Below are 12,234 nucleotides of genomic sequence, written 5' to 3' on the forward strand. Positions count from 1 at the left end.
GAAAGACAAGGAAGCGATTCTGAGAAGCTCGCAGATCAACACATAAGTAATGCACACCTTTTTTCTGCTGATACATTGTCTGAATGGATGTGTTTTCAAGACTCAGCATGTATATTGTTTTTGCTTCAACCACATTCACAGTGGATTTGAAATGAAGCATAAAAACATGATTCGCTTAACAAAAAAAACAAAACTGTGTTAATCGTTTAGCCCTTTTTGCACTGTCTGCATTTGTACAGGCTCAAACCAACATAGTGTATAAATATGAGGAATATTATTGAGTCTTGGACACAAACCTTTGCAGCCAGTGACCAGCCTGTTAACAAACTTCCACTTCTTTGCTTTAAGTCTTTTCAACATTTGGTTGAACCTGAGCAGAAGCTGTAGCTGTACAGGCTCACATAATCAGCAAACACCACAGACCCAGTTTCATTGGCACTATACATGCACGTGTCATTACAGTGTGTTACCATGGTTGACAGATGATGATAGCTCCTTCTTTCTCTTCTTTTTCACTTACTCGGATACAAGACAATCTTAACTTTAGCTGACAAATAACCTTTTTCAAGAACTAGACAGGCCTTTTTATAATCTAGCAAAAAATCTAATCCAGCCTTTCTGCTCTTTTTACATACCAGTTATTTGCACTTTGTTGGAAACCTTCTGTTTACATTAATGAAGGTGTCTCTTTCAACGTCCACAGGCTTGACCAGCTGTTGTGAAGAGGTTTGTATTTACAGAGGAAATGTTGATATCGTCACTTTACTTATTCTCCATTAGCTTGCAAGAGTTTCTGCCATCTTTCTTCAAGCCTTTTTAGATTTTTCACTTTAATGGTAATGCCTAGGGTTAGGGTTAGGGAACGTATCGAAGTCCCACTTCTTAATTTGCGGTGAAACCTGTCATAAAGCTTTGTATCACTTGATCTCTGATGGTTTACTTTCAGGCCTGAAAATTGAGGAAGAAATGAGTGCAATGCTTAAACAGTTAATGCAATAGTTTATGAATTCCCTTGAATCAAAGCCTCAAGTATACACTTCAATCATATCTTAGCTGCTTCACTGTGGGGGATGTGGAGGGGCAGAATTATAAAAATCATGTTTCCCATTACTGATTCATGGAATAATCAGTTAACGTGCAGCTTACATTCAGCGTATTAATCAGAGGAACGTATTTAAATTTGTCAGCCACCGCCATGCTGTTTCTAAGGTGTTTGTTTATTCTGCACTTTCCAAATGGCACCTCTGACCCAGCCTGCGAAACGTGAGAGCGGAGCCGCTGAGTGTGAGGTCAGCGCCATCATTTACATCCTAAACACACGACAGGCTGTCAGGCAGAGGTCAAAGCAGGTCAAGTTCACATCCTAATACAATGTGAGGAGGGCGATCTCTTTACACACACAAAAACAAATAGCTGGTCGCATCTACACGTGCAGGCGGTAGATGCAGCGGAAATGTGGTAAATGTGCAGGAAGAGCCACCTTAGTTAAAGTTATTGAATATTTTTGTGTATATATTTTTTACAAACAAAAGAAAAACACTCTTTATCAACCATTCATATAAAAAGTTCCACATTGCACAGCCAAATGTTATAAAACAGAATCTCAGGTTGTCCTTGTCTTCCTTTGATCCCTTGTGAAAAGGCTAGACAGTCATGCTGCAGTGATCAGTCAGGGTCAAAGTCATACTCCACTTTCCCCTCCCTCCCTCATCCCATGTCGTCTCCACTGTAGTTTTGTAGCTCTGGCAGCTGGTGGTGCTGTAAGACTTGAGTCTGCCCCCCCTTGGCTTTCTCTCCTACATAACAAGGCTGTCACCTATTCTACCCTCCTTTGTCCTCTCCCCTCCATCACTCACCTCCACACGTCAACAGCGAGCCACTGCAGCATCCTCCGTCAGCCCGCTGCGATCGGGCAAGTGGGGACCAGCGCTCTACGCAAAGTAAGCCTGGACGACGGAATGAAGTGTCTTCAAATGAAATGTAAAATAAAAAAGGAGGTGGATTTTGGGTGTTCAGTGATCTAAAAGAAAAACAGTTTTGTTCTGCAGAGGGTTTTAAAGGACAAATGCATGCACATGCAAGATGAAGAAGATCCTGCATTGATTCAAGAGTTTTTAAAACAAACAAAAAAAAAAAAAAGCTCACAGTCCGAGAGCACGATGTCTCCCACCAGGTCATTTGTGTGAATGGTATTAATTGGGTTCCCTGTGAGGCCACACGGCCAGCGGCTCAGTTATGATTCCAGTGGGTAAATATTTGCCTGCACTAACCCTCACCAAGTGCCATAATGATTCTTTGTGTGTTGCGCTGTGTGCCGTGCCTTTCTTTGTGTTTGTATATATATATGTCACTCAGCGCCTATGTCCGCCTGTGTTTCGTGTCTGTGTTGCAGCTCAATCTCCCTCCAACATTCCCTCTCTTACAGCTGCAGCTCGCCAGAGTTTGATCAATAACGCGTCCTTCATTCTCAAGTCAGGCCTGACCTTGGCAGCCTTTTGTCTCCTTCCAGGGGCCAGAGTGCGCATGTACAGGTTGGAAAACAAGGCTCTCAAAAAAAAAAAAAAAGAAAATCCATCCTTGGACGAAAAAGAATCCCCCACCCACCCCCAACCCCACCCTTCTTCCAATGCCTCCACGCTACAGCATTCTCATTAAGAAACTAATGAATCATATATTTATAGCATTCTTATCTTAGCGTAATGAGGTGATGCCACTTTTGAACTCATTTGCTAAATGACCACAGGCCAGACGCAGAAATGGAATAAACTTCCAATTCCCTGCATGTGCCACCGCATTGATTTTCACAGGGCAAAACACAGCAGAGCCAATCCAAACCTGACTGAACAAAGAACACCTATGCAGTCACGGATGATTTAAAAAATAAATAAATAAATAAATAAATAAATAAAGCAGGCCTGTTCGCTCCGAGACATTTTTAAAAGCATTACAACATGGAAGACTGCAGCAGTAGGCAGTCAGAGTTGATCTGACAGATCTGTTTACATGCTAATGCAGCCTGACATAGCCTGCAGGTGGCACCATTTATAGATTGGTCCTGCAGTCTTTGTACTCTTTGTTGGTCGGTGATACATATTTGCATGGCACATTTTTTCTTTCACATGTAGATATTCAATCTGTGACGGCGCATTAAGTGATCAACAAGTGTATTTTGCAACACAGTCACCAGCAAAGTTCAGATGTAGGGGTTTAAAAAAAATATATCTATAACTATCCATATATATTTATATATCTATCTATGCGCACAAAGCAATCAAAGCATGATGTCATATTGAGCTAAATCTTTGTGATCAATTTGCAAACCAAAGAGCCAGAGACTGAAGCTAAATGAGCCTCACAACAGGAGCTTTTGTTTATAAATTCTTGTTTTGAAGCGTTTTATTTGAAATTATAAAGCGGCCGATTGTCAGATTATGTGTAATGATGAGTGCATTTGTACACGAGCCATTCAGTAATGGGTTTCTGCAGGCCAGTCGCATCAAGATCAATTACAAAATTAGCACATTAGGACTGACAAATTACAAAATTATGTTCTAATCCTTTTGAAGCCTTCTGGGAAAACAGTGGTAGATTTGATGCCTCCGCTTGCTCCGGGGATAAACTGTGAGCGAGCGATTTCACTAAAAGGACAAAAAGAATAGATCATTCGTCTTCCACAGTCAGACTTCCCCACGAGCAAGGGGGAAGTCTAAGAAGCCATTTAAGATTTAAATGACAATTATTAAAATCATTAAGCATGTATGGATATATCAGTCAGAAAGCACTTTCATCATTGACTGCTACTGGTAAATACAGGACATTTGCTTGTATAGCAGTGAGCTATGTTCATCTGTTGAGTCACATCAATTTTGTGCTGGCTAAGTGTTCAAAAACAGTTCAGTTTGTTTTTACATTGAACATTTCTTTGTTTCCATGGCACCAAATGGGAAATAAAAGCCACACCAGATGATGCATCTCTACAAATAGTTTAAAATTTGCAGGTTTGGACAGAGCCAAAAGAAATTCACCAGCTTTCTTAACCACCTTTTATTTACTTAAACATTAAAGCCCTTCTGAGTGAGGAAAACGCAGGTTTGTGTTAAATTCTTAGTTTTCCTGCTAGGAAAAAGTTAGATTGGACCATATCCGGTAAATGTGCGAAGCTATAGTTGTTTTCCTTGTGATAATAACACCAATATGTGTAAATGACGTTCAACGAGTCAGACATAAATCGAAACTCAGAGTTTATTCATATATTCCACTTTCACAAAACAAACGCTTCTCAAGCTTTACAGAACCAAAAACGTATGACAGTCGTCTTCTGAAACATTATTAAAAACTGAAAAAATTAAATGAACTCAAAATGGTCTTCACTAGACTTTCCTCTTCTGGGTGCTGATGTACAGAACTGTAAGAAGGAGACAGGAGAAAAGAAGGGGGGGGATCTTATTCATACACGATGATCCATAAAAATAAATCAAAATTCCGAAAATCTCATTTGACAGACAAAATACTCAATGAGGCGGCGTAAAGCAAAACAGAGGCAGGCTAATGTAGGATTTTTAAGATCGACACAGACATCTGGTGACTTAAAAATCCTGTATGTCGGATGATATTTTTTATTTCCTTTCAGACACACAAAATAAACATATTCCCCTAACATTTTTTTGTGTGTAGTTATTCATTTACACTCCACCCGACTGCTCGAATCAGCTGGTTGTTGGAAACACCCTGTACTGCCAGGAGAGATGCTGAAGAGCGCCATCTGCTGGTTAAATTGTGTAACATCAATGCTCACAACATTGTTGAAGGGTGTTTCTCTCGTCTTTAATTTATTTTATTTAGAAGCCGTTATAAATTATAGTCTGGCTCCACTGCAAAATGTTTTTTTTCTTAAATGTCTTTAACAGAGGAGCCATTGTGTGTTTTGTTTTTATTTTTTTATGTGAATAGCTACTGCACCTCACAACAGTCTGAATGCGCAGCCCCAAACACAGAAGTTATTCCACAGAAACAAATCCCAAAGAAAAAACAATAATTCCAGTAACAAGAAAATGTGCTGCTGATGATGATTTAGCAAATTCTATGTTAAACCTTGACCCCCTGCAGCATCCACGTTCCACATTTTTTCCCCTCAAAGATAATCTGTATAGTTTGTTGTACTGGTTATTTTGACTAAAAATAACACTATCTGCGGCCTGAAACACCGGCCTGCATGACTCACATTCGAGATCAAATCACACACTGGATACAGTGCATGCCTGGTGTCTGGAAAATGCAGACAGAGAGATGAAGATGTAAACAATACAGTTAAAAAAAATGTTCCGACTACTGTGGTGAATACAGAATATATTAAAACTATCTCTGCAAACAAGAGCCTTACAATGAGCCAATTCTCATAAAAATAAAAAAAAATAAAAAAAAAAAAGGGGCATACCAGTGATTAAACATGAAATCTCTGTGTCAGGACAGTTTCAGTGGTGTGAAAAAGTGTTTGTCCCCTTCTTGATTTCCATTTTTTTTTTAATGTTTGCTGTTTTAGATCATCAAACAAATGTAAATATTAAGCAACAATAACACAAGTAAACACAAATTTCCAAATGAAGGCGTTTAGTCTGACTAGTATCACGCCTGTTCTCAATCAAGAAATCATGTAAAGTGGAGTAGACCAAAAATATCCTCAAAAGCCAGGCACATGTCGGAATCCAAATTCAGGAAGACATGAGAAACAAAGACCTCTTGGTCTTGAAAAGGGTTTAAAGCCATTTCTTGAGATGTATGACTCCAGTGAACCACAATGAGAGCTATTATCCACAAATGGCGAAAACATGGAACGGCCTCAGAAAACATTTTGATGATCCCCAAAACTTTAGGGATAATACTCTCTGGACTGACGAGACAAAAGTTGAACCTTATGGAAGGTGTGTGTCCCATTAGATCATGCATGAAGCGAACACAGCATTTTAGAAAAGGAACGTCATACCAACAGTGAAAAGGTGTTAGTGTGATGGTCTGAGGCTACCTCAGGACCCGGAGGCTTGCTGTGGTAAATGGAACCATGAATTCTGCCGTCCGGCCACCTGTTCATTACCTCAAGCTGAAGCAGAGTTGGGAGAATGATTCAAAATACACCAGCAAGTTCACCTCTGAATGGCTTAAGAAAAACAAAATGAAGTCTCTGGAGTGGCCTAGTCAAAGTCCTGACCTGAATCCGATTGAGATGCTGTGGCATGACCTTAAAAAAGGCAGTTCATGCTTGAAAAGCCTCCAAGGTGGCTGAACTTAAACAAAGATCCACTGCAAAGATGAGTGGGCCAAAATTCCTCCACAGTGCGGGAAAAGACTCACTGCCAGTTATCGCAAGCACTTGACTGCAGTTGTTGCTGCTAGGGGTGGCCCAACAGGTTTAGGGGGGGCAATCACTTTTTCACACAGGACCATGTAGGTTTGGATTTTTCTCTCTCCTAATAATAAACACCTTCATTTAGAAACTGCACTTTGTGTTTACTTGTGTTATCTTTGTCTAGTATTTAAATTAGTTTAATCTGAAACATTTAAGTGTGACAAACACAAAAAAAATAGGAAATCAAAAAGAGGCAAACACTGTACAAAGCCATTGTACAGTTTAAGTTCAAGTCTGTCTATGCTGATCAACATGGAGAATATTAATACAAAGTTTCATAAAAATATAGCAAGACACACAAGAAAATGCAATATTGAACTGACAACGAGTGAAAAAGGGTAGTTCCCAAGAGCTGTGTTAACAATGTGTTGTTTTAACAATAATTAGTGAGTTAAAAATATCTTAATAAATCAGCTCGGGCATCAGCTTACAGCTACTGTCATTAACAGTTTATCTACTGATTATTATCATATAATGATGTACTTCGAAAAATCAATGCAGGCAAAAAGTTTAATTTGAAGACCAATTTAATTTGAGTGGGATTTTTTTTTATCATTAACTAATTATCACCATTTGGCTAACCCTCACAATACTTTCAAGAAGGCGAGAGACCTTTTCCACAGTTTAAAGAGGGGGAAAAAAAGTACTGGTATAAATAAAAAAAATAAATAATAAAACACATTTCTGAGTTCAGTTTTACAGTTTCAGGGTTCTGGTTACTCTTCACAACTGACTTGTACTGTACAGCTTACTGGAGCTGTGTACACTTTTATTTTACAAGTAAAAAAGGAGTTGTGTTAGAACAGAACATAGCTAAAAGGTTATGGCACCATTAAGTTGTGCCATTCATAATGTATGCCCTCATTTAAACGGAATTAATAAGCAAGCACTGAATGTGAGTCATTATCAGACAGACCACAGCTTCCTGTTTTGAGAGGAACATCCTACAGAGCAGGTTACTTTTCTGGGCAAGTTGGCTATTTGACAACCTTTTTAGATCACACTTTAATCTGCGCTCCTCACCTGTGTTTGTCATATTTTCGTCTCCTTTCAACTGTCATGAAAGAGTTCCAGTTTCAGACATTCAGAGAAAAACCTGATGGCCTAAAAAACATAAACCTGCATTTATTTATTTATTTTTAATCTATTTTATCATCTCTGTCACAGCTGCACAGCATTTCCTTAGGTTTAGCATATTAATTCTGCACTTCAGTCTTCTTACAGAAGACCTATACTGCCTTAAATACCAAAGTCTACATAAAAGGGACATGCTTACCATTGTTTCCTCTTAGGAAGGCATCGCCATATTTGTTCTTGAGTTGCCCGTTGACATACTCCTCTGTCTGCTCTATGGCGATGTTCATGTAACCATCTAAACAGGCCAGAACACCTGCAGGTACACAAACACACCGTGTTTTCCTTTAAAGTCATTACTTACCGATCAGTATGGGGGGGGGGGGCAAGTGGCTAAGCTGTTACGTACCTCTATAATCGACACCAGAGTTCAGTTTGACCACAACAGGTCTGCCAATGATCTGCTTCAGAAAGTCACTCGGGGTCTGCTTCCTCAGGCTCATTTTGACTGTGATTTGAAAGGATGGAAGATGAGCATTAGATACTATAGTAGCGATTTATTTCATGGAGCTACATTAGCGTAACAAAAGCTAACTCGTGTTCATGTCTGTAATAGTAACGATTTCCTAACGCAAACAGGCTAGTATCGTTAGCGGCTAGCTAGCTAACGAGTATAACTAACCTGCTAACCGACTATTTTCCCGTGAATCTGCGCAGCGAGGGTCGCTGTCTTTGTGAAAAGCATGCTTACATTTTATTGCACCCAACAACACAAGAAGAAACCCTTTAATTTTATATGCAGCAGCAATATGTTTGTTAGCATTTCACTCACCAGACCGACGTTTTCCAGACAATTGTATTTAGCATGGACGTCAGTTTGACCAATCACAAGCGTGTTCTGTACGGAAAGCGGCTGAGGACAAAAAACTTAAATGCTTGATCGCTAATCACATAATCAGCTATCAAACTGGAAACAAAGTAGCTATAGTTTTGTGATTAAATGTTTGCCTGAGCCTTCTGTATTTTTGCCTCTTTTTTTTTTGCATATTTGTCACATTTACATTTTTCAGGTAAACAAAGATAACTTGAGTAAATACAAAATACAGTTTTTAAATTATGATTTCATTTGTTATAGGAAAAAAGCTTCTAAAGCTACCTGGTCCTTTAATCCCCCCTAAAAAATAATCCCCCCTTGTTAAGTCATGAGTTAACTGCTAACTTTTCCCTAGTCACAGCCAGGGCTGGTTACTGCCAGACCTGCTGAATCAAGAAATCACTTAAGTAGAAGCTGTCTGACAAAGTGTAAAAGGTAAAAGATTTCAAAAAGCAACACACCATTCCTCATTCCTTGATCTAAAAAAATAAATAAATTTCAAGAATTGATAAGAAACAAAGTCAGTGACGTCTTTCAGTCTGGAAAGCGTTACAAAGCTATTTCTAAGGCTTTGGGACTCCAGCGAACCCCAGTGAGAGCCAAGGTGCCACAGGCAGTTTTTAGGTTTTGGGAAAATAAATGTTTCAAGCAGGGCCAGCTTTCGATAGTCTTTTCCCTTAATCAATAAAATCAAACCACATTTCATATTTACTCAGGTTACCTTTGTGCAAAATTACAATTTGTTTGTTTATCTGAAACATGAAAGTGTGCCAAAGTGGCAAAAAAAAGAGGGGAAAAAAGGAATCTGTAAGGGATCAAATACCTTCCTCAGAGCATGCGGTGTTTTATGTGTTTAAGACTCTTACAACACTGTAGCCTTGTGTTCAGCATCACCGTTACTTTTGGTCCCAGCCATCACAGTTGATGTGCAAAGAGAAGATTGTGAAAAAAAGGAAATATGAATTTTAGTCCAGCAAAATTATATATATATATATATATATATATATATAGAAGAAGGCGGCCGTAGTGATCGATGTAGCGGTTCTGAATGACAGCAATATCAAGAAGAAGGAACACGAGAAGCTGGAGAAATACCAAGGGCTCAGAGAAGAGCTCGAGAGGATGTGGAGGGTGAAGGTAACGGTGGTCCCCGTGGTAATCGGAGCACTAGGTGCGGTGACTCCCAAGCTAGGCGAGTGGCTCCAGCAGATCCCGGGAACAACATCGGAAATCTCTGTCCAGAAGAGCGCAGTCCTGGGAACAGCTAAGATACTGCGCAGGACCCTCAAGCTCCCAGGCCTCTGGTAGAGGACCCGAGCTTGAAGGATAAACCGCCCGCAGGGGCGTGCTGGGTGTTTTTTTTATATATATATATATCAGCTATTTATTTTCCTGCTGTTAGTCAATAATTTAGATCTGTGCGTTTTCTATATGTCATATTTCACATAATTACCATCCTAGACTGAAGGAGCATGATGAAAACAAAACATTTGAATCTGGATTCTGGTTACAGCACAGAAAATCACTACCCAAATAAGAAGAAATCAGAGCAATTTCTGGTTGAATATTACTAATAACAACAGAGATAATGATGTTGGTACGTCATACCTCTTTGTGTTGTTAAATTAAAATATAAAAAAATCCTTTAGGTGCTTGCCTTGTTTTAAAATGCATATGATCCTGAGGCAGAATTGAGTTAAACTTAATGGGTGACATCAATATATATTATAACCTATGGTTTCACAAAAGTTTGGATGCTGTAAAATGTAAACAAGAACAAAATGCAGTAATTTGCAAATCGTTCAAAGCCTATAATTGAGAAAAATACAAAGGCAACATATCAGAGTCTAAACTGAAAATATTATAAAACTATCTGGTACATGGGCAAAAAATAAGCATACTGGAAATGTTGAGTCTGCAAAAAATCTGTGGTCATTTGTGGTACATAACAGCAATTAATCAATCAGAGAATCGATAAAGATTTCACCAAAACTTTTGCTGAAGGGCCATGATCTATGGGCTCTCAGCTAGCACGACATTAAAAATAGACATGATGCTTTAGTAGAAATCACTGCATGGGCTCAGGATCCATTTTCAGTAAAATATTATTTGTCAACCATTCGCTCTCACATTCACACCTATGGGCAATTTTGAATGACCAGTTAACTGCACTAACTGCATGCCTGGTTGTCTGTGACAGGCTACCGACCTGTCCAGAGTGTACCCTGCCACTCACCCTGTGGTAGCTGAGATAGGCTTCATCCCCTCTACGACTATTCATCATAAAGAGTAACAGTCCTTCCTGTTTGTTTTTGTTACACACTAAAAAAAAATGGATCATTGCAAAAAACAAAATAAAAAAAACCTCAAACAATTCCAGAGAACCCAAACAACGGAAATTATGTATCAAGCAAGAAGAAGGAAGGACTCTGTGGTCTAAATTACTGCAATTTAATTTCAAGAAGGTTGTGTTGTAAAATGTACAGGTGATGCAACACAGTGGTAAATATGCTTCTCCCTAAATGTTCATGAAACTACTCTGAATCTCACATGTTTGACTTTGATACTATTTTACTGCACTATGCATAATTTTCTACATTAATCATATGGACAAAGTCTCATTTAATTTAATCCAAAAGCTTAACCTAATGTAATAAATTTCAATCTCAGTGGAAATCTTTAAAAGCTACAGAAGTTGACTTATATGTTAAAGTGAGTTTATGAGTGTTTCTCACTTTGGGTTTACACATTTTTAAATCACTGTGGAATTTCTCTGTTTTAAAAGAGAAATAAATAAAGTGCATTATAGCTTTAAAAACGTATAATGCAATATTAGTAATAGTATTGTTATTTTTTATTATTATCATTATTATTATTATGCTATTGGTAAGCTGTGCTGTGAAGGATAAGAGAAAGTCTACCATCTGATAAAAACTCTGGTTGTTAGGGTGCGTGACCCAAACACTGCACAGCTTGGGAGGTACATGAAAAATGGTGTAGGGGGGGAAATAGGGATGAAATGGTGAGGTGAAAGATAGAAGAGGATAGAGGGCACGAGGATGTGCCAGTACGTGTTAGCAGAGACAGAGAGGTTGAGAGAAAAAGAGAGAGAGAGGGAGAGAGAGAGGGGGATTGTGAGAGGTGGAATCATAAAGTACTTCTTGTGTGTCTAGACAGGTTGCTTGTTAGCAGGGCATGGCTAGCCCTGTGGAGGCTAGAGGTTAATTTGGTATCTGCTGCTGTGTTAAACTAAGGTCAGTACTACAAGTCCTTAAGTCATAAACAAGAGTGGTTAAGAGCCATGTATACACCTAGGCACCGGTTAATGAATATTCAATGAAGATTTTTTTCCCCCTTGTCCCTTGTTTCCTTTGTCGTTGCTTGCTTTGTAGAAAATTTTTGGAAAGGAAAAAAACCCACCGTTTTTCTCCATGGCCTTCAGAAATGACCTCTGCGTGCTTACATTTAGTTGTCCTTTGTTATCCTATAGTTGTAACGAATAGTGGCTTTTTGCTTTTTGAAATGCGGCACGCTGATTATTCGCTTCCATTCTTGAACGCACCGAATGCAAATGCTTGTGATTTTTATTTCATAGTACAATAAAAACCAATGATCTAATAAAAACAAACGAAAAAAATGTCCGAGTCATGAAGTTTGTGGATAAAGCAGAACTTATACTCATGACTGGCATTTAATGCAGATGTTTTCTTGGATCTTAGTGGAAACATAATGAGAAAATGTTTGAAGTGAGCTCGCACGAGCAAATCGGGTATAATTCACATGCTGAGAAAAGTGCTTCTGGCCTGTAACCAGCACAAAATCCACCAATGATGGTTAATAAGTCAGCTGAAATAGGGCTTAATTAAAACATTGACACTGTGGGCTG

The 12,234-nt window shown here is 38.8% G+C and overlaps 1 protein-coding gene across 2 annotated transcripts; it reads right to left on the reverse strand.

Moving 5' to 3' along the window:
* Positions 1–4,224: 4,224 nt before the first annotated feature.
* Positions 4,225–8,407, reverse strand: lsm6 (LSM6 homolog, U6 small nuclear RNA and mRNA degradation associated). 2 transcript variants are annotated; one of them, XM_004549329.5, is made up of 4 exons: positions 8,307–8,407; positions 7,884–7,989; positions 7,677–7,790; positions 4,225–4,405 (listed from the first exon to the last, which is right to left on the reverse strand). In XM_004549329.5, exons 2-4 carry the CDS (start codon positions 7,975–7,977, stop codon positions 4,371–4,373), a joined length of 243 nt encoding a protein of 80 aa, XP_004549386.1. In that variant the 5' UTR covers positions 7,978–7,989; positions 8,307–8,407; the 3' UTR covers positions 4,225–4,370. The 2 variants fall into 2 exon arrangements, with proteins under 2 accessions (XP_004549386.1, XP_004549388.1); XM_004549331.4 differs by having other exon boundaries at positions 7,884–7,982; positions 8,307–8,378.
* Between the last annotated feature and the right edge of the window lie 3,827 nt (positions 8,408–12,234).

Source organism: Maylandia zebra, linkage group LG6 (genome assembly GCF_041146795.1).
Source record: "Maylandia zebra isolate NMK-2024a linkage group LG6, Mzebra_GT3a, whole genome shotgun sequence".
Taxonomy (NCBI): domain Eukaryota; kingdom Metazoa; phylum Chordata; class Actinopteri; order Cichliformes; family Cichlidae; genus Maylandia; species Maylandia zebra.

Bases quoted from the DNA above. Each gene is read 5' to 3' on its own strand.
- lsm6 (XM_004549329.5), bottom strand. From the start codon at position 7,977: ATGAGCCTGAGGAAGCAGACCCCGAGTGACTTTCTGAAGCAGATCATT. The intron at 7,791-7,883 runs GTACGTAACAGC...GTGTACCTGCAG, and splicing joins CTCTGGTGTCGATTATAGAG to GTGTTCTGGCCTGTTTAGAT. The intron at 4,406-7,676 runs GTAAGCATGTCC...TCCTTCTTACAG, and splicing joins CTTCCTAAGAGGAAACAATG to TTCTGTACATCAGCACCCAG.